The 24,465-nt window shown below is 40.8% G+C and overlaps 1 protein-coding gene across 3 annotated transcripts in view; it reads left to right on the top strand.

The window, feature by feature from the left end:
- Nucleotides 1–2,372: 2,372 nt before the first annotated feature.
- The window catches only part of ATP8A1 (ATPase phospholipid transporting 8A1), a 245,141-nt gene continuing 223,048 nt past the window's right edge, over nucleotides 2,373–24,465 (top strand). For all 3 annotated transcript variants that reach the window (XM_054029714.1, XM_054029717.1, XM_054029715.1), the window contains exons 1-2: nucleotides 2,373–2,616; nucleotides 22,707–22,821. In XM_054029714.1, the coding sequence (XP_053885689.1) occupies nucleotides 2,568–2,616; nucleotides 22,707–22,821 (164 nt within the window). In that variant the 5' untranslated portion in view covers nucleotides 2,373–2,567. The remainder of the gene's footprint in view (nucleotides 2,617–22,706; nucleotides 22,822–24,465) is intronic.

Here is a 24,465-nt window from a genome sequence, read left to right as displayed (position 1 = left end):
GCAAAAAAAGCTTTGAGAAGTTGCAGCATTCTTTCCTGGATCTGCTGCAATAGGAAAAAGGAGTGGAGATATCAAAGAATGAAGGCTGCCTGGTTATCTGAAGACACTTACAGGGGCACAGACCAGGCCTCACATGCCTATTCCCAAATGACACAAAAGGAACGAGAGAGAGACAGCAGGCTCTCCCTGAAAATCTTGGAACAGTGTGTGGATATAGATAAGTACTGGGATTCCTCTCAAGTCATGTTGCAAGTGGACAGGGGTGGTTACAAAACTATTTTTTTTAGTGTTGCATACAGTTGACATCCAGACAAACTGTTTTTGTCATTGCATAACCAATTGATGAAACTTGCTTGGCTCACACAGTTTTACAAAATTTGCTTGAGGTATATTTGTTACTAAGGTTAAATAAAACTCATGAAAACTAAAACAATGTCACAACTCAATTTGGCCTACAGTGGTTGTTCACGGTTTGTTAAAGCTGTGCATGAGAGATGTGATTGTATTTTCTTAACAGTAAGACTTCTTATTGCCAGATATCCTCCTCTCTCTTCTAGACAAGAGCATGAATAAATAGTCACCCAGCAGTCTTTCCTGTACAGTATGACTGCAGCAGAGTGATAGTGCAAAGAAGCACATTTTCTTCTGGACTGTGGCCAAAACTGCTGCTGGTAGCCTAAAGCGTGGATGCAATTCAGTTATTCCTAAACCAGATTTCCCCTGGTGTGGAACAAAATTCTCCTCTCATGTCACTAGCCATAGGTTAATTCTGAAACAATAGATTAGGGCTAATTGATTTTCTGGATGGAGAGACTCCAGCCCCATTTAGTTTTTTGTCCAACTGCTTAGCTGCTTATGTAGGTAAAATTTAATTTTACCCTAGCTTACCAAAAAAAGACCTTCATTATATCAATTAAGAAACAGACTATTTTATCTCCCAGCTACATAATACCTCTAATCTGGTTTATCTCCTCTCTAGTTAATATGCATAATTACTGGAGGACATAATTCTGGTCTTTAGTGTGCTGCTTTATATTTCCTTCTCCAGGCAGTCAGTACACCCTTTCTTACTGAAATGGATACAAACATCAACAGGCCCCCACTACCATCTTTCCTAAGATATTATATCCCTCCTTTGCCTATCAGTGGGGTGCATTTGCTTTACATCTCTACACCACTCCCTCTGTCTTGCAGTTGTTCAAAGCTAGTATCAAACTAACAGTCTAAAAGTGAAAGTGCTCTCCTGCGGAAACTGCTACTTGAACCTCCTATCAGCCCCCACAGGAGCAGAGCTCAATGTCACTTGGGGCAGGTGTGAGAAGATGGAAGGGGGGGGGGGAGAGGGGAAGTGATGCCTCGAAATATGTGGTTGATACACACGCAAGCACAAATCTTTCTTCCTACCACTGTGATGCTTTTAAAAAATAGCTTAACATTCTTCTTTAGCCTGAGCTGCTGCAAAGCCTGACCTTTTCTCTACATTTTGACCACCGTCCAGCCTAGCAACGATACTGGCTTAATAATTAATTAATAATGAAAAGTGAGGGAGTTCCTCTTTTAGAAGAGCACGACCCATGCCTGCTCTTTTTGCTCTTTAAAAGTCCCGATGAAACGCCATGTCACACGCAGAAGCTGACCAGGCATTCTGCTCTAACCTGGGAAAATTACCCATAGCTGCCCCGGCTCTGAACACGTTTCAGCTGCACATAGGCGCCCCTAACAGCCCCGTCCAACGTTATGTCAGAAGGGCTGCTTACAACTTGCAAGCCGCGGTTGTTGGGATGTTGCTGAACAGTTTATCCTCGTCCACACTTGCAATTACCCTCCCGCAACCCCCGTTCAGCACGGGTTCAGCTGCGCAATTCCCCGGGGTGGATCAGGCCTTGGCCCGGAATATGGAGGTGCTGCTGCGGGGCCACCGGTGGGGCCTATGGCGATTTAGGACAGCCCGTGGCACCGAGCGAGTACCATGCTCCTTCCCTGGGGGCCCGGCACCGGGCTCCTGCTGCTCTGGGACTGCGGCCCGAGGGAGAATGTCTGTCCTCGGTGGGACTCTGACCGCAACACAGAGCAGCGCAGCGTTCACCGCTCCCTTCTCGTGTTGGGCAGAGGCCCAAGGCTCGGCACGTTCCATTTCTCCCACCACAGGGGGTGGTGGTGGTGACGGAACGGTCCACAAGTGATCCTTGCCTCTGGAAGGCAGGCCCATGTACCTGTATTATTGGGGTTTGGACCCTGCTCAGCCAGAGAGACATGGAGGCTGAAGTGGACACCTTGTTGGCGAGGTGGGGTGGGGAGAAGTTGGTACGTTCCTAGGGGCGGAGAGGGTGAGCAGCGCTCGCGCTGCTACTGTCAGTTGCGAGCAGCAGCAGTCTCGTTAACTGCAGGTTTTCGGGGCTTGCGACCGCAGCGTGAGACAGAGCCCAACAGTCTCCCCTTCCCCTGCCAGGCCCTGCCCGTGCGGGCCCCCCGGCAGAGCTGCACCTGCACGGCCTCGGGGGCGGCCCCAGCGACAGGTGCCGAGCTCGGGCGCAGGCGGCGCGTTCACCCTCTCCGAGCCAGCGACGATGCCCGCGGTGCAGAAAACCGTGTCCGAGATCCGCTCCAGAGCGGAGGGTGAGTGCCACCGCAGCCCCTCGCTGGGCCGGGGACGCCTCCGTTTAGCTGCCTCATTGTCTCCCCTGTATCGGGAGCTGTGCTGCACCGGGGGGACCGCAGAGAGACGAGGCGGAGAATCGCTCCCCCCGGCTGGAGCCCGACTGCGGTTTGTGCCTTGCGCTGGCAATTGAATGGGCTCTGCTCTGCCCACGCCTATCACCGTAGTGTCTGAATGCCCTCTCCACCTGCAAACCTGCCGCCCGTGCTTTGTCTCTTTGTCATCTGCCTCGCTCTCCTCCTTGCGCCTCATCTTCCCCTGTGCGCCCCCTTTTCACTGCTCTCTCCTGCGTCTGTCTCTCTTACCCCCACGCCTCATGTCTCCCTGCTTCCCCCTCTAGCGCACACCTGGCAGGAGAGCCCTGGGTCAGCTGTCAAAGCCTGCCTCTCCCGCCCCCCAAATCCAGTCTCTCCTGAATACCATTTCTTCACTAAAATGGGAGTTTTTATTATACGTGTTCTGGGTAGTTGGCAAAAAAGTATTTTCATTGTTATTTAGAGCTAGTATTTGTGTAAGTATACAACAGCAGTCATTTCATGTTGCCATCATTGTTTTTGTAGTAGGCTTGGTGCCTGGCTGAATTCTGTAACTTCAGTGCAATATTTTCCTTCTTTGAATTATGAACTTTTCCATAAAGACTTTTCTTGTTCACCTCACTGGCTTTTGCACAGAGTATGTTGTCTATCCACATCAATGCCGAGCAACAGGAGATGAATGGGAATGCTGTTATCCTGTTGAAGTTATGACTGATTACCTTGACTTTTTCATTCTTTAAAGCAGGGGTCGGCAATCTTTGAGAAGTGGTGTGCCAAGTCTTCATTAATTTAAGGTTTTGCGTGCCAGTAAAAGGTTTTGCATGCCAGACCGGCTGCGTGCTGAGCGGGGCCGGCAGCTGGGACCCCGGCTGGCAAGGGGCCAGTGGTCGGAACCCCAGGCTCTTCCCACTGCTAGTCTGGGGTTCTGTAATCCAGGCCGGCAGCGGGCTGAGCGGGGCTGGCGGCCGGAACCTTGGTTGGCAGCAGCATGCCACTAAAAATCAGCCCGCGTGCCTCAGGTTGCCGACCCCTGCTTTAAAGGATGGTGCGTGCATTCTGTTTGTTCACACATGGGACACAGGATGCAGTAATTCTTAGTGCATAAATTATGAGAGGCATTTATGGCACAATTTGCCTGAACATTGAGGACTGTGTAGATATTGGGCATCTTGCTCAGTTAGGATTCACTAATCACTAGGTTTAAAAGCAACAGAGTCCTGTGGCACCTTATAGACTAACAGATGTATTGGAGCATAAGCTTTCGTGGGTGAATACCCACTTCGTCAGACGCATGACGGTTTAAAAATCCCTTATGCATGATATATTTAAAAATATAATGAACCACTTTATAAAAGCAATATATCACAAGAAAGATGTGCATTTTATTAGGATAAATGTAAAAGTTATGTTAATGCAATTAATTTGAGGCTTTACACAAAAATCAAAATTATAATTACTATAGTAATTGTAATTTTGGAGGAAAATTATTATTTAGTATTATATATAGCATTAGAGTTCATGTATTTCTTTCTGGCCAGTGAGACTGAATCATGGTTGCTGCGAAAGTTATAACTTTGAGCAGTAGTAACATTTCATTATTGTAGGTTTGCATTTAATTTATTTGGATATGTTGTAGGATTTCACATTTGAATCAAACTTTTGCACACTATGGGTTGGATTATCCCTAACCCTTAGTTGGCATGGAGGGGAGTAAGAAAGGTTATTAAGGCCCTGCCCTTATTTCCCTGCATGTTTGCGTAAGGCCTGCTCAGATTGCTACTGCTGCAGTAGAGGGCTGGGTTGGGGAAGGGTTGGATAGAATGGAAACCGGGTCTACTGTCTTAATATGTCTCCCCCTGCCCTAGCAAGTAGATAGGTAGAAGCCTTGGCTATACCGCCTGATTCCTAGTTTCTTTACCTGGCCAGGCACATAAAGAAAGTAGGGAATAAGATGAGCACTGAAAAGGTGTGAAGTAACTTACTCCAATCCAGAGAAAAGAGGAAACAGATGAAGAATTGTGATATACTGAGGCACAATTACTTCCTGGTTTACTCCTGTGGTGGCACAAGGTATGAGATGGGTTTAGTGGTGCAATTTAGCCCTCTTTTAACTTTCTAGTACTTACGTTAATTATTTCTATATTTTTATCAAATATGTTAATTTTCATTGACGGCTAAGTACAAGTAGAAAAAATACAGAAAAACGTATGTTCTCTAATATCTTTTCACACTATACTTCCTGTTTTTTTTTTTTAAATTAATAGAGAAATTGACTAGGTTTAGTATCCTTTCATTTTCTTGTTTCAGTGACATAGTCAAACTAATTGTAGAGCCATTTGTACTGGCCTTTAAATATTATTCAAGCTAAATTATTTTCAAATATGGCTTGCTTGGTCAGTGTGGAAAGAGTTGAATCAAATTAGAACCACGTACCAAGCTTAGGTTTCCAAATAATTTTTACAAGCAAGCATTTTACATTATGATAGCATCCATCTACATTTATAAAGAAAACTTTCCAGCAATTCTAGAGTGAGATCCTTACCCTCACTCTGAGGTTCCAGTATGTTAGTGTAAAGGGGCTCTAAAAGCCCCAGCTCCAGCCATAGAAGGATTCCCCAAGGTGAGGCACTGTGGAAGACAGCTGTAAGACTGCCTTCTGAGAGTCCTTATGTAAAAAGGCAAAATTGGAGGGATGAATGCTGCTTGGATATTTCTTTCATTTTAAGTTTCTAAAAATGAGTATTTAAAACTGATCCTAATATAAAAGTATTGCAGATACTATATCACTATGCTATGTGAAAATCTCCTCAGTTAAGCAATGTCCAATGTCTTCAGCTATAGTCTATAGAAACTGACTTGCCATTTGGGTTCAGTAGCAACATGGTAAGTATAAAATAATGGAATGTCGTTTATCTGCCAGTTCTTCATTCAGTCCTTGGAAGAAAAGTGTTCTTGCATGTGTGGTTTTTCCTTTGTTTTGTTTTTGTTATTCCCTGCTCCCTCCTTAAAGGCAAGTGTTGAAATTAGTAATAATATTTGAAGTTATTAATATTGATATGGGAAATCACCAAACACTAATTTAACCATACATTTATTTATTAAATCCAAAGGCCAGAGGGTATCTTATGCAGTTGCTCTAAACATGTCTAACAGCTTAACAATAAGCAGTCACTACATCCAATACAATAACTAACAATATTTATAAGCATGTGATCAGTATACTTACAAATAGGCTAAACCCAGAGATGCTTAGACCCATATTGGTCTGCTCCACCGTGGTCAGGCAAGTATTAGCAATAAACCCCTTTAAGAGTTTACTGTTTATACCCTTTAACAAACAAGTGATGTCATTGCCAATTACTAAGTTCAGCTAAAAACCAATTTGAGACAATTCACCCTTATTTCCAGTCTTAATCCAGATAAGATTCACAGACTCCCTTTTTTTCCCCAAGGTCTTTTCTTTCTTATCTTGTTGCCCACCTCCTTGCTTATCAGCAGAACACTGGGAAGGTTTGGGCTTGTTTCTTTTTAGACAGTACTGCACCTTTTTTACTTTATTAGTTACTTTGGGAACTATACATCCTTCCCATACTACAAGTAACACTACTTACTATTCTCACCGCCTTCATTTACTTGCTAATTGGGGCCTTTTCCCTACTGGCCATGAACTATAAAGTGAAAATGTTATTTTCTTAACCAAACTTAGGCTAACTTTATTTTTTTAATTTTATACTAATCCTAGCAAGAATAAAAGCATGCACCTTTTTCTAAGGGTGAAGTATCTCCACTTTTACCCTGGTTTTTCCAGTGTTGTTTGGATTGCAAAGCAGGGCACTTAGAATTGGGCCAGATCTATTTGGGAACTCATAAGGCTAGATATTGGGGTAGAGTTACTCCTTCTGTCTCCTCCTAGTTTTCCTTTCTTCTTCTTTTTATCCTCTTACATTTTGTCTACCTTAATGCTTAATCTCAGAAAAGATAAACTAAATCCTGAATCCACTCAGTCATTTCTTCAAGTGACCCTGAAATGGAATGTGATGTTCCATTTCAGTCTATCAACAATTTCCAGATTTGCTGTTCTGTTTACAAATAAAAAAATGTTTTGTTTTTTTCTTATTTAATTTCCACCTCTTCAAACTGCCCTGACAGTCATATAGGGTTCTTTCTGTTTGATACTTCAGAAACAGACTGCACTTTGGTTAACAGTTCCGTTGATGTGATATCCAGCTCATTGTCCCTTAACTTGATGTCTCTGTAGTAGTAACTGGAATAATAAGTAGTAAAAATATGTTAATCTGAAAAGGAAATAACTATTATTATGAATATACAGGGAAAATAATTTTAAATAAAAAGGTGCCATTTTTGCATGATCAGTTTTCAGACTAGAACTACACTTTGGAATTTGCTACCAGATTTTTTTCAGTGCACATGACTGCACTTCTTTGTGGCAAATGATTTTTCTTTCAGCTGAGGCATGTAAGGATGGGCATGGGGGGGAAACCTTTGTTTAAAAACACGTCATTCATCTCTGATTAAATTTGCTTTGGCTATATATTTAGCTGATCTAGAGAATAAGAGTGATGCTTCTTGAAAAAATTTCTCTCTCCCCTCAGACTAGCAGACTCTACTATTGCAGCATCACAACTCCCACTGTGAGTGTGAAAATTACAATGTTCTCCCTTCTCACAGACAACAGGAGGTTAGCATCACTACTAAACTAAGATTCAGAATATTTTGTTATTTAGGGGCATATTTACATGTACAGTTCTGCAGCTGTACAGATGCAGCTACACCGCTGAAGCATGTCTGGTAAAGACACTCTGTGCCGATGGAAGAGAGCTTGTTATACTAATAGAAGAAAAACCAGCAGGACTTTAAGAGATTTTTGTACTTGGTGAAACTGTTGGATTTTAAAGTGTGGGGACTAATTATGGGGGGAGGAGTCACTGTTACTTGGGGGAATCACTGTTAGTACCCTTTTTAATGTCCCTCCACGCTCTCCCATTGGCATAATAAAACCACCTCCGCGAACAGTAGAAGCTATGTCGGTGGGAAAAGCTCTCCCACTGACACAGCGCTGTGTACACAAGCACTTATGTCGCTCAGAGGGGTGGTTTATTCACACCCCTGAGTGACACAAATTATGCTGACATAGGCTGTAATATAGACATAGCATTAGCTAAATGCAAAGAAGAGACAGTTTTTCATTCATCCATACTCTCCAACGGTGCTGAATTTCTTTTCTGATAGCTTATTGGTGTTCAGATGAAATAGGAAGTAGGTTGCCTTAATATTACATAGACATCTGTTTCACTATTATAACTCAAACTTTAATAAGGAGTTTTGCAATATTTCTTTTTGCAGGGGAGGATATGAGGTTATGGGTCGCCTACTTCTGTGTTGTTTGGTTGCTTTTTAATCTGTACTGTTCATCAACCAATTTTCCCTGGAACAATTGACTCTTCACTTTTAATCATATATTTGTTTAATGTTTCCTCACAGATTAGTTGACTGTAAATCGTTTCAGTTTTACATTTGTTTCACTTCCGTAACTTAATTCTTGCAGAGATTTTTGTAATGGTGTTTGTGCAAATGTGTGGTTTTTTTTGTAGAGGGAGAGGGGGATGTACAAGGCATGGTCAAAGAAAGTTTAATCTAGCTTCCAGGGAGCCTTTTTCATTTGGGGACTTGTGAGAAGTAGAGGGCAAACCATTTTCTTTACCCCTGTAGTCTATTAAATGTATGAATAAGACTTCCTTGATTTCAAAACATTAGGTACTTTTAGTAAAGGATTATTTTATTATGAGAATTTTCTCCCATTCCTAAAATTACGTTTTCTTTGTGTTTGTGACTTCAGTACTGGGCAAACTGATTGACAATTTTGTTCTTTACTATAGTTTCAGACATATAGATGAACATAATTTGTTGGGGAAGAGTCAGCATGGTTTTTGTAAAGGGAAATCATGCCTCACCAATCTACTAGAATTCTTTGAGGAGGTCAACAAGCATGTGGATATAGTGTACTTAAATTTTCAGAAAGCCTTTGCAAAGGTCCCTCACCAAAGGCTCTTAAGCAAAGTAAGTTGTCATGGGATAAGAGGGAAGGTCCTCTCATGGACTGGTAACTGGTTAAAAGATAGGAAACAAAGGGTAGGAATAAGTGGTCAGTTTTCAAAATGGAGGGAAGTAAGTAATGGTGTCCCACAGGGGTCTGTACTGGGACCAGTCCTATTCAACATATTCATAAATGATCTGAAAAAAGGGGTAAACAGTGAAGTGGCAAAATTTGCAGAAGATACAAAACTGCTTAAGATAATTAAGTCCCAGGCAGACTGTGAACAGCTACAGAAGGATCTCTCAAAATTGGGTGACTGGACAACAAAATGGCTGATGAAATTCCATGTTGATAAATGCAAAGTAATGGACATTGGAAAACATAATCCTAACAATACATATAAAATGATGGGGTCTGTCACAGGGTCCTCACAGGTTTCCTCCTTCTTGCCCTGTGCTTAGGCTGGTAAAATAAGAGTTCTCACACCTTCTTCCGGTGTTTCACCCTTGTGCTTTATTTTACAGTGCCACCATGTAGTCCCCTTTATCCCCCAACAGTTATCCCCTTTCTAACCCGTTCCAGGGTCTCTTGGCCCTTGAGGCTCCCTTCCTGTGGTGAGGAGACAGAGCTGTAGCCTCCTGTCCCCTCCCAGGCTAGCCTCCTAACTAAGTTTTGTTCAGGGCTTTTATAGCCCTCCTAGCCTTCAGCCCAGCTGTCGCTGCTTAGCTCAGTCTATTGCAGTGAGCCAGCCCTCATTAGGGCCTGCAGCTGGTTTCCCTGCTGGCTGCTTTGAGCCTCTACCCCTGGCCTCTCTGCCCGAAAGCAGGGCTTAGCCAGCATTTTAGCAGGGCATTCAAGGGGTTTTACCCCACCCTGCCACAGGGTCTAAGTTAGCTGTTACCACTCAAGAAAGAGATCTTGGAGTCATTGTGGATAGTTCTCTGAAAACATCCACTCAATGTGCAGCGGCAGTCAAAAAAGTGAACAGAACGTTGGGAATCATTAAGAAAGGGATAGATACTAAGACAGAAAATATCATTGCCTCTCTATAAATCCATGGTACACCCACATCTTGAATACTGCATGCAGATTTGGTCGCCCTATCTCAAAAAAGATATGTGGAATTGGAAGAGGTTCAGAAAAGGGACACAAAAATGATTAGGGATATGGAGCCGGGATATACCCGGCTGCTATATGAGGAGAGATTAATAAGACTGGGACTTTTCAGCTTGGAAAAGAGACTAAGGATATGATAGAGGTCTATAAAATCATGACTGATGTGGAAAAAGTAAATAAGGAAGTGTTATTTTGCTTCTCATAACACAAGAACTAGGGGTCACCAAATGAAATTAATAAGCAGCAGGTTTAAAACAAACAAAAGGAAGTATTTTTTCACACAATGCACAGTCAACCTGTGGAACTCCTTGCTAGAGGATGTTGTGAAAGCCAAGACTATAACAGGGTTCAATAAAGAACTAGATAAATTCATGAAGGATAGGTCCATCAGTGGCTATTAGCCAGGATGGGCAGGGATGGTGTCCCTAGCATCTGTTTGCCAGAAGCTGGAAATGGGCGACAGGGGATGGATCACTTGGTGATTACCGGTTCTGTCCATTCCCTCTGGGGCACCTGGCATTGGCCATTATCGGAAGACCGGATACTGGGCTAGATGGACCTTTGGTCTGACCCAGTATGGCCGTTCTTATATTGGTGATATTTGAGACTGACAGGCTTTTGATTATTTTACAATGAATTATAAATTTATTTGGAAATTGATTAGTAGACTGGCTTCCTATGACATTAAGTAGATTTTTATGATCCTATCATGAAAAAAGCACTTTGAAAGTGTCAAGTATCAGAGGGGTAGCCATGTTAGTCTGGATCTGTAAAAAGCAACAGAGAGTCCTGTGGCACCTTTAAGAACATGCGTCTGACGAAGTGGGTATTCACCCACGAAAGCTTATGCTCCAATACATCTGTTAGTCTTAAAGGTGCCACAGGACTCTCTGTTACTTAGAAAGTGGTTTACTTTTTAGCAAAATAATTGAGAATGACAAATGCATGTCCTAGTTCATCTCAGTTGAAGATCTGTCCATAATACACAATTGTGGCAATGTGAGACAAGTTTTATGCCATGGTGGACTGTATGCCAAACTCTTAAGTAAGTTTAATCATCTGAATTGTGCTTTCACAGCTTTTTGAACTATTGACTTATGAAAACCTAGTCTTTCTTGAGTTGGCCAAGCATTGATGTATCATGTGCATTTAGAGACTCTGATCTTGCAAGGTCCACCTACACATAGCTCATTGAAGGACCTAGCCTTAGAATGTTAAGAACATCAGATTTGTAGTCCTAGAACAAACCAATAGTCAATACTTAGGTATCCTGTCCTCTGCATTGAATACTGACAGATTCTTCAAAGAAATGTGTAATTTCCCATGGTGCATCCGTTTATGCAGTACTGAATCAGGGAGGAGAAACTTCTTTCCAGACCTTTGCTGACTAGTTTATGCTGTATCATAATACCTTGTGTTAGCTTATGAGCTGTATCATAAGCATTGTTAACCTTTATAATTTTTACCATAAATATTGAAATTTGTAGATGCTGCTATGGAACCATACCTTCAAACTTAAGGCTGCAATTAGGTTCCATTACAAGTCCTATTTTAGACCCTTTATAATTATGGCTATGAAAACTAGTTTTGCCTGAAAACTGATAGATTTTCTGTGAAGGGAAAGGAAAACTTGTGTGCGAAGTTTGACGAAAATTGGTCGTGTGTGTATATAAAACAGCTGAGTGATGCTCTAAGGCAGACCGCAAGCCAAGTACAGACTGCCAGATGCTTTTGAATGGACTCTGAAATCTTTTTATTTACTTACTATTTTCATTATTGTTATTATTTGTTTATTATTTTCTCTGGAGTCTGGACCTTGAGATACCTTTGACCAAGAAATTTGCACCTTGACAAAAAATAGACTACCCCGTTGTAAGGTGAGAGAGTGACAAGAAGTTCTTTGTGGTGAATTCCTGTGAATAAATTTTGTGAGAAGAAACCTGGGTAAGGATATAAGGGGGATTGAATGTAGTCTGCCTTGGCCTTTCATTACTTATGTTATATTTTTAAATCTGCAGAATAAAAAAGAAATCTCAGGAAGGTGGTAGATAAGTTTCATAAAAATCCCAGTGTGTACGCAATGTGAAGACCTCCCATTCAGTGATCTAGTTGCCCTGTAGCCCAGGGGTTCTCAACCTTTTTCTTTCTGAGGCCCGCCCCTAAATGCTATAAAAACTCCATGGCTCACCTGTGCCTATAAAAGCCTGGGCCAGCATTAGGGGGTAGCCAGCAGGGCAGTTGTTTGGGGCCCTGTACCACAGGGGGCCCCACGAAGCTAAATTGCTCAGGCTTTCGCTTCAACCCCAGGTAGCGGGGCTTGGGGCCCCAGGCTTCAGTCCTGCACGGTGGGGCTTCGGCTTCCTGCCCTGGGCCCCAGTGAGTCTAATGCCAGCCTTGCTTGGATGACCCCCTGAAACCTGCTTGCAGCCCCCTGGGCCCTGGTTGAGAGCTGCTGCTCTAGCTGCATCCAGGCCTATAGTTGACCATCTATATGACAAAGAACATAGATCACAGAAGTTTAGGGTTGGAAGAGACCTCAGGAGGTCGTCTAGTCAAACCCCCCTCCCCCCCCCCCCCCCCCCCAAAGCAGGATGAACCCCATCTAAATCATCCCAGCCAGGGCTTTACCAAGCTGGGCCTTAAAAACCTCTAAGGATGGAGATTCCACCACCTCCCTAGGTACCCATTCCAGTGCTTCACCACGCTCCTAATGAAATAGTTTTTCCAACCTAGAGCTCCCCCACTGCAACTTGAGACTATTGCTCCTTGTTCTGTCATCTGCCACCACTGAGAAGAGCCTAGATCCATCCTCTTTGGAACCCCCTTTCAGGTAGTTGAAGGCTACTATCAAATCCCCCCTCACTCTTCTCTTCCGCAGACTAAATAACCTCAGTTCCCTTAGCCTTTCTTCATAAGTCATGTGCCCCACTCTAGCAGGGTGCTGGTGCAAAAGCATCTAATTAACCCCTGTCCAGTCAGCTCCAATCATGGGCAACAGATTGGGGCTAATGGAAAAGGCCTGATGCTGGCCTGAGGATTGGCAACACCTGCTGGCCTGACAAGCCAAGGGCTGTAAAGGCTGGGAGGGAGCCAAAAGGCTGGGGACCAGCCAAAGAGAAATCAATCAGGGAGGGAACTAGAGGCTTCCTAGCTGGAGGTTGACTCTCCCTGTAAAAGAGGTTGAATAATCCTGTAAAGCTTGTAAATAGATGGACACTGGTGGTGGGATAACTGTAAGTAAATAAAGACACGGGTGTTGCACAATCCTGAAGTCTCTCTGACCCTTATTGGGGCAGCAAGTGGGCCCCAGAAAGAGGGGTGGGTTGTGTACCCTACTACACCCACCCCCTAATAATTTTTGTTGCCCTCCGCTGGACTACCTTCAGTTTGTCCACATCCTTTCTGTAGTGGGGGGCCCAAAACTGGACACAATACTCCAGGTGTGGCCTCACCAGTGCCGAATAGAGGGGAATAATCACTTCCCTCGATCTTCTGGCAATGCTCCTACTAATGCAGCCCAATATACCATTAGCCTTCTTGGCAACAAGAGCACACTGTTGACATGTATCCAGCTTCTTGTCCACTGTAATCCCTAGGTCCTTTTCTGCAGAACTGCTGCTTAGCTGGTTGGTCCCCAGCCTGTAGCAGTGCATGGGATTCTTCCATCCTAAGTGCAGGACTCTGCACTTGTCCTTGTTGAACCTCATCAGATTTCTTTTGGCTCAATCCTCCAATTTGTCTAGGTCACTCTGGACCCTATCCCTACCCTCCAGCATAGTGTCATCCACGGATTTGCTGAGGATGCAATTCATCCCATCATCCAGATCATTAATGAAGATGTTGAACAAAACCGGCCCCAGGACCGACCCCTGGGGCACTCCGCTTGACACTGGCTGCCAACTAGACATCAAGCCGTTGGTTACTACCCGTTGAGCCTGAAAATCTAGCCAGCTTTTTATCCACCTTACAGTCCATTTATCCAATCCATACTTCTTTAACTTGCTGGCAAGAATACTGTGGGAGACTATATCAAAAGCTTTGCTAAAGTCAAGGTATGTCATGTCCACTGCTTTCCCCATATCCACAGAGCCAGTTATCTCATCATAGAAGGTAATCAGGTTGGTCAGGCATGACTTGCCCTTGCTGAATCCATGTTGACTGTTCTTGATGGATTTCTACATAAAAGTGCATTCTTGTTGGTTGTTATAACCTTAATACATATTCTTCGCCACTCAGAGATAGATGTCGGTTTCATTTTTAGAAGGTACACACTATAGATTTTTAAAGTGATTTATTTTGAAAACTTTTCAGATTAGTTTTACAGCTATATCAGAAAATGAATGATTGTTTGGTTATTTCATTTACCAAAGGTAATTGAAGCAGATACTTATAAAGTCATTGGGAGGTGAGCTATCTCCAATTCAACAGGCTAATCATTAATATTTGGAGGATTTTCTTGCCATGTGTATTAGGAGGAGAACATCACCAGACAGACATTTAACTAAAACAACAATATTATGTATTCTGGATTTTTTTCAACAGCAAACATATAATATTTTAACAAAACAAGCATGTGAATTTTTGAATTTAGTTAAACATTCAAGTTTTTTTAAATCAGGTTTGTTTTTGTTAAAATTGTTTTTAACTAAAATAGTTAAATTAAATAGTCAATTTAATTTTTTTTTAAATATGTCAGCCAAGTCAACATGAGAAACTTAAAATATTGGCTTCTGCAGCTAACTCAGTCATCTTCACCTTCATTTTCCTGTTTGTTCGTAATCTGGAAAAGAAAAACAAGCTTTCCTGCTTTTTCTGGTCCCAAACGATTTCTCAATTTGGAATGAATTAGTGCAAAGGAAGAAATTTCTACACCGGCAGAAGAAGTTACTGCTGTTAAAAGTGAGATTATCACTTCAACAGTCTCTGAATACAAGGGGTTAAGTGACTTCCATCAGTTCACTGGTGTGACTTTTTTTTTAAAAAACATCATCAGCAAACATATATTTCTTGAATGGCTAACCGTTAACTCTGAAGTTTATTATAGTTGGCATTATGGAGGGATGATCGCTGGATGTCCATGTCATAGCCAACTCCTCTTCTTCAGCAGTTAAGGTTTGATCCTGGTACCGAGTATTGAGAATATTTGCAAGAAAATGAGCTGGAGATAGTGCTTGTCCCATTCGTTTTTTTTAATGCTTGTAATTTAACTCTGTCATTGCATATTTCTCTTTTTAAGATCTCACTCAGTTCCTTCCAAATTTCAACAGCATCAGCAATAAAACAGCTATTTCCTTGCATTTTGTTCAAGGCTACAGAAATAGGCTTCAGGGTACTCAGCATGTGTTCAACATTTCTCTTAAGCCCAATGTTGAGAACTTTGGCTGTGACAGTGCCATCTATTTTTTCACGATTTTGTTCACAAACTGTCATCAGATTAGGCCAGTTCTTGATATAGTGCTCAAAACAGTCCACTACTGAGTTCCATCACATGTCTTGTGGGAGAGTTAGCTTGGTTTCTCCCACTTTTTTCAGACCAGCTGCTGCAAAAAATGGTTGTTATGGAAGTATTTTGCAATTTCAACAACATTAGGCTTTATTTCTGGAACACTGAAGTCTTTGGCTAGCAGGAGCATCAAATGAGCACTGCAACCGTATGTTATTAGCTTGGGACTCTCTTCTAAACAATTTCTTCTCATCTTGGATACATTTGCAGCATTGTCTGTGACCAAACTGCATACTAGATATTTGAATTTTTTTTTCACAGTTTGTTATAGCTTTTACTGCTACTTCTTGTAAGTATTCTGCTGTGTGTGCATTTCCTGATGTATCCATTGTTTCTGTAAGGAAGACATTCCCTTCTTCTGTTGTCACTCAAGCAAATACAAAAGGATCATATTCAGACATGTTCCTTTCATCATCTTCAACGCAGCTTCCTCCTGAGAAGGAACACTTCTCATGATGTTGTTTCATTCGGGCAACCAGGCCTTGCATTTCTTTGTTGCACTGTTTGCATTTTGGACGCATGACTGTCTTACCTCACAGGTAGAGGAACGTCATTAAAATATTCCCAAACTGGGTCTCTTTTACGGCCTACTGCCATTATAGGTTTTCTCTTCTAGTGAGAGACTGGTATGGTAGATCTTAAATCAATGAAGGCTACTGTCAAAGACCTCAAGACTTCTGGAATACGCTCCTCAAACAGTTTCACTTTTGTTTCTACTGCTTGTCCCTCCCTTCTCACATTTATCTCCAGACTTCTCCTTGTCCAGATCTATTCCTCACCCAACAATTTTCTATTCATTGAACTTTTTGAAACTTTGCACAGATTTGCAGAGGGACAATAGGGTGACGTTATTTCTCACCTCTATATATTATTTATTTATTTATTTAAAAACATTTTTGCTTTTAACAAGCATGTTATCTCTGGAACACGAATCCACAATTTGAGCACTGCAAAACTAAGCATCTCTGATGGTATCTTCTAGACTGAGCACTGAGTCCCATAGGTTAGGTAGAAAGATTAACCTAAATAATCTATACAGAAGCTCCTGGTACCCTGTAAAATTAAGTCCCTAATCCATGAACTGTTGGAGCTTATTTACAAAACTTTTCTTAAACATGATATGAATACAGCACGCTAGAATGCGCGTCTATATAGCGCGAATTCGCTTATAGCGCGGGACCGCGCATGGATCCAAAACCCCATGTTCTAGGGAGGGGCCAGTGTATATTGTCTCACACTATAGAATTAGAATTTATAATCCCTATTCCATGATGAGATATCTTTGAGATACATTATATCTTAATTAAAACTATCTTTAGATAGGTTTTTCCTTAAAAATCCAATTTAAATAAAAAATATCATTGATTTTTATCCACCCTGCTTTTTCCACTTGTCAGGGACCTCCCCTGATCACCACGAGTTTTCAAAGATAATGGCCAATGGCTCTGCAATCATATCAGCCAACTCCCTCGGCAACCTCGAATGCATTGCATCTGGCTCCATGGACTTATGCATGTCCAGCTTTTCTAAATAGTTCTTAACCTGTTCTTTCACCACTAAGGTGCTCACCTCTTCCCCATACTGTGCTGCCCAGTGCAGCAGTCTGGGAGCTGACCTTGTCTGTGAAAACTGAGGCAAAAGAAGCATTGATTACTTCAGCTTTTTTCACATCATCTGTCACTAGGTTGCCTCCCCCCATTCAGTAAGGGTCCCACACTTTCCCTGAACCACCTTCTTGTTGTTAACCTACCTGTAGAAACCCTTCTTGTTACCCTTCACATCCCTTGCTAGCTGCAACTCCAATTGTGCTTTGGCCTTCCTGATTACACCCCTGCATGCTCAAGCAATATTTTTATACTCCTCCCTAGTCATATGCCCAAGTTTCCACTTCTTGTAAGCTTCCTTTTTGCGTTTAAGCTCACTGAAGATTTCTCTGTTAAGCCAAGCTGGTTGCCTGCCAGCTATTCTTTAGCATAGCATATTTGCTATTCTTTCTGCACATCGGGATGGTTTGTTCCTGTCCCCTCACAAAGGCTTCTTTAAAATACAGCCAGCTGTCCTGGACTCCTTTCCCCCACATATTAGCCTCCCAAAGGATCCTGCCCATCACTTCCCTTAGGGAGTCAAAGTCTGCTTTTCTGAACTCCAGGGTCCGTATTCTGCTGCTCTCCTTTCTTCCTTTTGTCTGGATCCTGAACTCTACCATCTCATGGTCATCTTCATTTAAATCAGTTTGGATTAGTTGGATTTATTGCAGGATGGTACTCAACTTTTTTTGTATGAAGAAAATTTATAAAACTGTCTGAGTTACAGGTAATTTAAAACTACCTTAGTTATACAGTTACTGAGAAGCAGCTCTGTTGTGAAGGTTTCATTTATAAACTATTTCACTAGGAGGGTGGTGAAGCACTGGAATGGATTACCTAGGGAGGTGGTGGAATCTCCATCCTTAGTGGTTTTTAAGGCCCCGCTTGACAAAGTCCTAGCTGGGATGATTTAGTTGGTTTTGGTACCCTTTTGAGCAAGGGATTGGACTAGATGACCTCCTGAGGTCTCTTCCAACCCTAATATTCTATGATTCTGTGATTCTCTCTCCTTATAACTTTGTTTTGAAATTATTTTTAACTAAAAGAAATTTCAGAGTACATTAGAATTTTTTTAACGTACTGAAGGCAATTTAGTCCAACTTAAATTATGGTTGCCTAATATAAACTGAAATGTTAATCAGTGTCAGACTTTCTATTTGGGAGAAGTCCTGCAAGCTAAAACAAAATCACATTGATTATGATATTTCAAACTTTGCATGTGGATAAACACCATTCAAAATCTAGGACATAGGCTAATAGTCACCTTTAAGATATTTATTTAAAAAATGTGTTTGCTTGCTATGGCATTGTGTGTTTTATGAAGTCTGCGTGGTCCCATGAGCTCATTGTAAAGCTTAGGCAGACCTCAAAGAGAACAAATGGTAGAGTGATAAAGAAAACCCTGTTTAACCGCTAAAATTTTCATGGCATTGCAAGACATTTGAAGCTGTCTGAGGAGAGGAGCTGGTAACATTCCAGAACTCAAACTCTGCAGGACATTGTGAAATAGTTAGGCTCAAAACTTGGTGAGCTCCTAATGTCCACGTTTTAAGGAAAGGTGCGGGAATGAGCAGTGGTTAGTGGAAAGTAGGCTAGTGGGTATTTTGAAGATCTCCTAAACTTCTTTTTGGTGCCTCTTTCATTTAAAAAATAAAAAGGGAAAATTAACCAATACAATTTATTTCCTTTAAGTTTCCATATGATATATGGAAATTAACATATAAGGGGAGGTAGATAAATATTCAAATATCATTCCAATTTCTTAGTCTCTTAAATGAACATAGATGTGGAAAATATCACATTGCACATTTCAGAATCAGCCTTAGTACTGTCCCTCTTACTTGTTCCTGACCCAAGACTAATATCCTAACTGGAATTTATGACATTTTTGAAATTATTCTAAATTAAAATAATACATTCTGTAGATACATCAGTTCTTTCCTGTATTGCTCGTTAGATAAGTATTGTACTGGCTTGGTATGATAACAGGTTCCTCTGTAATTAGTAGCTGATATTTGTACAATAGGGTTGGAAAAAAGTGAATATATGGTCTGTATCTGACTTGCACTGGGATGGTCAATAGGAATGGTATAAATGGTATTGTACAGACAAAGAGAATAAAGTACTTTGGACTGTCTGCCTCACAAGGAAATGAGTGAATGGTCCTGTTTCTGGAGTGCATATGGGGTAAAATTCCATATGGCATAAGCCTTGCATTGGCCCTCTACAAAGAGGTAAATTTCATCCATGGAGATTAAGATAGGAAGTGTGGCATCTTGACCATAGCAGGGAATTGACATGCACAAGGGTTAAGTTGCTGGTCTGCATTTGGTGGTTAAATTTATGACACATGATGCTGGTGTTTGTGGCACATAATGGGCAGGTGGATTGGAGAATGATCTGTATTGATATGTGACTGTCAAGTACCAAGGCATGGGCAGTCATACCTAGTGGTCAGAGCAGTGGCAGTCAGGCCTAGTGGTTGGAGTCAAGCCGAGGGTTGGGGTCAGAACCAGAGTCAGGAGCAAGCAGGGAAGCCGGGCAGGAGCAGGATAGGAATGAGGCTGGGAACAAGCTGGAGCAAGGCAGGTACAGGAGTGATCACAGCTGTGTGCATACGCATTAAGCAGCCATCAACCTGCCACTATTGCTGAGCTTAAATGCAGACCTGTTTGCCTGACAGTGTGGTTTATGGGTATATGTAGTTCATGCTAGAAATATATTACACACAAAGAATTAGAAGATTTTTTTTATAAGTGTTTAGGTATATCTGTAGGTTCCAACCGGGCTGATGACCGATGTGGGTGTTAATATGATGCCATACAATGGTACTTCTTTTTTTTCAGTTTATTTTTTTAAAACCTAGGTAATTACACACACACACACACACACACACACTACATTAAAAGAGCATCATTAATAGATACTTATAGATTCAGTCACTTGTCTTACCTTTTCTTTTTTTAAGCTAAATAGGTCCAGAAGGGACTATTTTAATCATCTAGTCTGACCTCCTCCAGAAACACAGGCCAAAGAACTGCAGCTGGTAATAATTTTACTTCCACCGACATAACTACCCCAGGATCTCTTGAACTGTAAGTCAAAGGCATAACCTTTATCAAGGCCATCAGGCTACCTGAGGCTTCTTGAGTTTGTAAGTCAAATCTTCCATAACTCATTTCATTCTTGTAGGTCTTTTCTGAACCTTTTCCAATTTGGCAATGTTATTTTAAAAATGTGGACATGCAAACTGGACACAGTATTACAGTATTACAGTAATGGCCTAACTAATGTCATATAGAGTAGTAATAACATCTCCATGCTTCTACTCAATATTACCCTACTTACCCAGCTAAGAATTGCATTTGCTCTCAGTCTCATTGTACTGCAAGTTCATGTTCAGCTAGTTATCCATCTTGATTCCTGAGTCCTTTTCTGAGCAACTGATTTCCAAAATATATCCCCAACCTGTAAGTATGGCCTGTATTGTTGGATCCTAGATGTATAACCTTGCATTTAGCAGTATTAAAATTCATGTTGTTCAAATGAACCCAGTTTACAATGCAATCTGGATCATTCTGTAGAATTTACCTATCCTTATAATTATTTACCACTCCACCAACCACTGTGCCTTCTGCCATTTTTACAAGCAATTCTTGAGGGATAATTAACAATGGAAATTGAACAATGCCTTTTGACGTCATTTTTTCAGAATAGAATCTAATTTAATTTTTATAATTTGTTGTTATTACTATTATCCTGTCTCCACTGTATGGTGTGGAAACTTCAGCTGCAGGTTTCCTCAGAGCTACTGGGCAGAACTTCAAGCATTTGGTGCCAAAACACTGAGTATGGTGATAATGTATACCATTCACTGACAAGAAGCTGGAGCTCATTGGTCTGGATTAATGTATTTGAAATGAAAAAAACATTAACAGGTGGTAATATACCCCTAGTACATTTTAGGTAGTATTTGTGTCAAGCCATTTTATAATTCTAGTAAAACATAATGGAGCATACATTATGCTGGATTATCATTGCTTCTTGATGCTTTATCCCCTTATTCATGCCTAACAATGCTCGCTCCCTCTGTGTCTCATTGCTTAATTATCACCACTGAATTAATCTGCAATTACTGTGTGTGTGTGTGTGTGTGTGTGTGTGTGTGTGTGTGTGTGTGTGTAGATATATATCGGTAGATAGATAGTGATACAGATATCATAGCTAGAGTGACAGATAACTATCTTTACATCAGCTGTACTGCCAAAATTCTTTCGTGTCCTTTTTTTCTTTAACCAAACATCTCTTATTTGTACCCTGTAATCGGAAAACATGGTTTATGGCAGATTGCTTTGATCTAATCATCTCTTTTGGGTGCTGAGAGAGATGTAGATTAAGAGCTCAACTGCTAATAAATATTAATTACACAGATACATAAACACTAAATTATAAATGAGTTTGTCTAGAGGAAGATAACTATACTATTAACTTTTTTGTTCTTCTGATAAAGCAGATTGGTCAGGGTTCAATAAAAAAGAAAAACCGACTTGTAGCAGCTTAAAAAGTTCATCTGGAAAGCTGTTGTAGAGTAGACAGAATGTGATCAGTATAACTAGAGGTATGTAGTGATGGGTGTTCCAAGGTTTTATTATTAATTTACTAATAAACAAGGCAATTCCATCATTTTTATTGTTTATGGCTGTAGGTTAGTTAGGGCTTGTTTACACTTACCGGAGGATCAACGCTGCAGTGATGGATGCATTGGCAGTCGATTTAGTGGGTCTAGTGAAGACCCTCTAAATCAACCACCGATCACTCTCCTGTCGACTCCTGTACTCCACCTGATTGAGAAGAGTAAGGGGAGTCAACGTCGCGTAGTTTGGACCCCGCGGTAAGTAGATCTAAGCTACGTTGATTTGAGTTATGTTATTCACATCACTCGAATTGCGTAGCTTAGATCGACTTTTCCCTTTAGTGTAGACAAGGCCTTAGGCTAGTCTTCATCGTTTGTTCAGTTGAAGCACTTGATAGCCTTTTTTCTGATAGGATAATTTCAGCATCAACTCTACAAAGATATATTTAGCAAAGATTAACCAAAATATTTCTTCTCTGGTGTACTATTAATAATAATTATGATGTTATGAATGTATATATGTTCTGTAACTTTGTGAATTTCCAAACATTTCAGAAAGCTACATGGTGCTTGCACCAAAGAATTTACAGTCTGTAAATTAGGCAAAGATAGCCTATGAACATAGGCTAAGAATGGGGAACTAGTATGTATTAAAAAGATGTAGTTATAATGTTCCCTTTTACACTTTAGAGTTCAATTTTACATTCAGTGACAATGTAATGGTTAATGTTACAAGGAAGACGAGCTTTGAAATTGATATGTGGGATGACTTAGTATTTGTGCACAATACACAAGTGTAACCTTAATTTATTGAATGTTCTCTGTTTACAGTGCTTGATTTGGGGATAATTACAACATCGTTGTAATATATTTTACCCTGAATTCTAATAGGTACTTTCAGACTTAACTCAAATTTAACATAGATTTTTTCTGGGATTTTTTTATAAGGTATGAATTTTTAATGTGTGAACACTAAACAAGAAACCCAAAGACAGCTAAGGGGTACACTTTTTGTCTTTATAAAATTATTTTCATTAATGACTAAATGAAAATATGCTTTTACTTATCTAATATGCAGACACTCAACTGACAAAATATATAAAAATATTTTATATTTTAAAGGCTACGGGAAGACAGATGATGTTTCAGAGAAAACTTCACTCGCTGATCAACAGGAAATGAGAACTGTATTCATCAATCAGCCCCAGTTGACCAAATTCTGCAATAATCATGTCAGGTATTAAGTTTTTATAATGTATTAGTGTTAATAAATATTAAAAATATGTATTTAGTGCCATAACTTTGCATGTTACTTTACAAAGACTAAGTAAAGAGAGTGTTCCTGGCCCAGTTAACAAGTTTAAACAGAAAATGGATGTAACATATGCAGGAAAAGGTAGAGCAGAACAAAGACTAAAACAAGTCTGATTGTGAGTGAATTTTGGATTATGCCTGCAGAGGTGTGATTGCAACACTGTTGATGTTCTTGAGCTAGCTTTGATATAGCTAGCTCAAGTAACAATAGCACTGAAGACGAGGCACCATGGGCTGTGCAAACTCTCCCCAGACCTTGGGTCCATACTTCAGCAGCTAACCTGTGCTACCATGACTTCACTGCTATTGTTACTTGAGCAAGCTAAATTAAAGCTAGCTCAGGTATGTCTACTCATGCTGCAGTCACGCCGCTGATTGCAGTTTAGACATGCCCTTAGTTTCTGAAGTTTTTAATTGCCTAATGATATGAAAAGTGGATTTTTAGGAGACATCCGAAAGAGTGAATATACTTGAAGTGGGATTTATTTCAGCCTGTATGGAATAGCATGAAAAAGGCATGAAGGATAGAATGGGTGGATACACAGAGAGTAACGCGATAAAACTGGGTACAGAATGTTATTTGGTAATTACTTAGAGAACTACTTTGGCTATAGAATCAAAAGTCTTTTCTCAAACTTTCTCTTTGAATTTACAATGCAGTGAAAATGTTTGAAAGAGCAGAGAAGCATTCTGCATACTATTGTTAATTGTAGTATACTTAAAAAGAATACTGTAGGTACACGGTAGTCCAAAACTTTTGGTTTATTCTCAGACTACAGACTAGAAATCTGCATTGTAACAAAATAACTATTGGATATTTGCATGCAAGTGACCACACTGATCTCTAGATTCAGTACGGTCATAAGGAATAGCATTTTAAACTGGAGTCACACCAAAATATGTAACAAGTGATATGTTTTGTTGTCCCATACCTTATCACCATTGTATAGGTGTGTGGGGTAATGAAAGTAATGCTAGGTATGTGTTTACAGTAACAGGGTGTGCTGGCCCTTTAAGGTAAGCTACAGGCCCAACGTGATGCTGTTCTTTGTTCAACCCATAACCAGGGAATTTGGGAAATATAGGTCTCAGGACTGAGAGGAATTAGAGATTGTTTCAGCAAGGAATGTTTGGAAGGAGGACTATAGACAGGCCTATGCATTAGAAGACTAAGAGATCCGGAGGAAGTAGGAGCTGTTTGTTTATCTTTCCACAAAAGTGGTTGTTGAAGAAGTCAGATGACCAAGACGAAGGAATTCCATGGGAGGGGTGAAAGTTGGATTATTGTAGGATCTTGGTTTCTTTTTTTAACTGTTCGTTAGGAGCCCTAAGAGGACATTTGCATGGTACTGTTGTAGTCGGCGTTGCAAGATATTTACGTGCCAGATGCGCTAAATATTTTCTTTTTTGGTGGTTCGTGTTCTGTAGTTTTGGCATCTGAGTGTTGCTCTTTTAGGATTCTGAAAGCATGCTCCACACCCTGTCCCTCTCAGATTTTGGAAGGCACTTCAGATTATTAAATCTTGGGTTGAGTGCTGTAGCTATCGTTAGAAATCTCACATTGGTA

Source organism: Malaclemys terrapin, chromosome 5, assembly GCF_027887155.1.
Source record: "Malaclemys terrapin pileata isolate rMalTer1 chromosome 5, rMalTer1.hap1, whole genome shotgun sequence".
NCBI classification, from domain to species: domain Eukaryota; kingdom Metazoa; phylum Chordata; order Testudines; family Emydidae; genus Malaclemys; species Malaclemys terrapin.
Note: the sequence above shows the minus strand (reverse complement) of the source record. Positions and strands in the feature narration are given on the sequence as shown.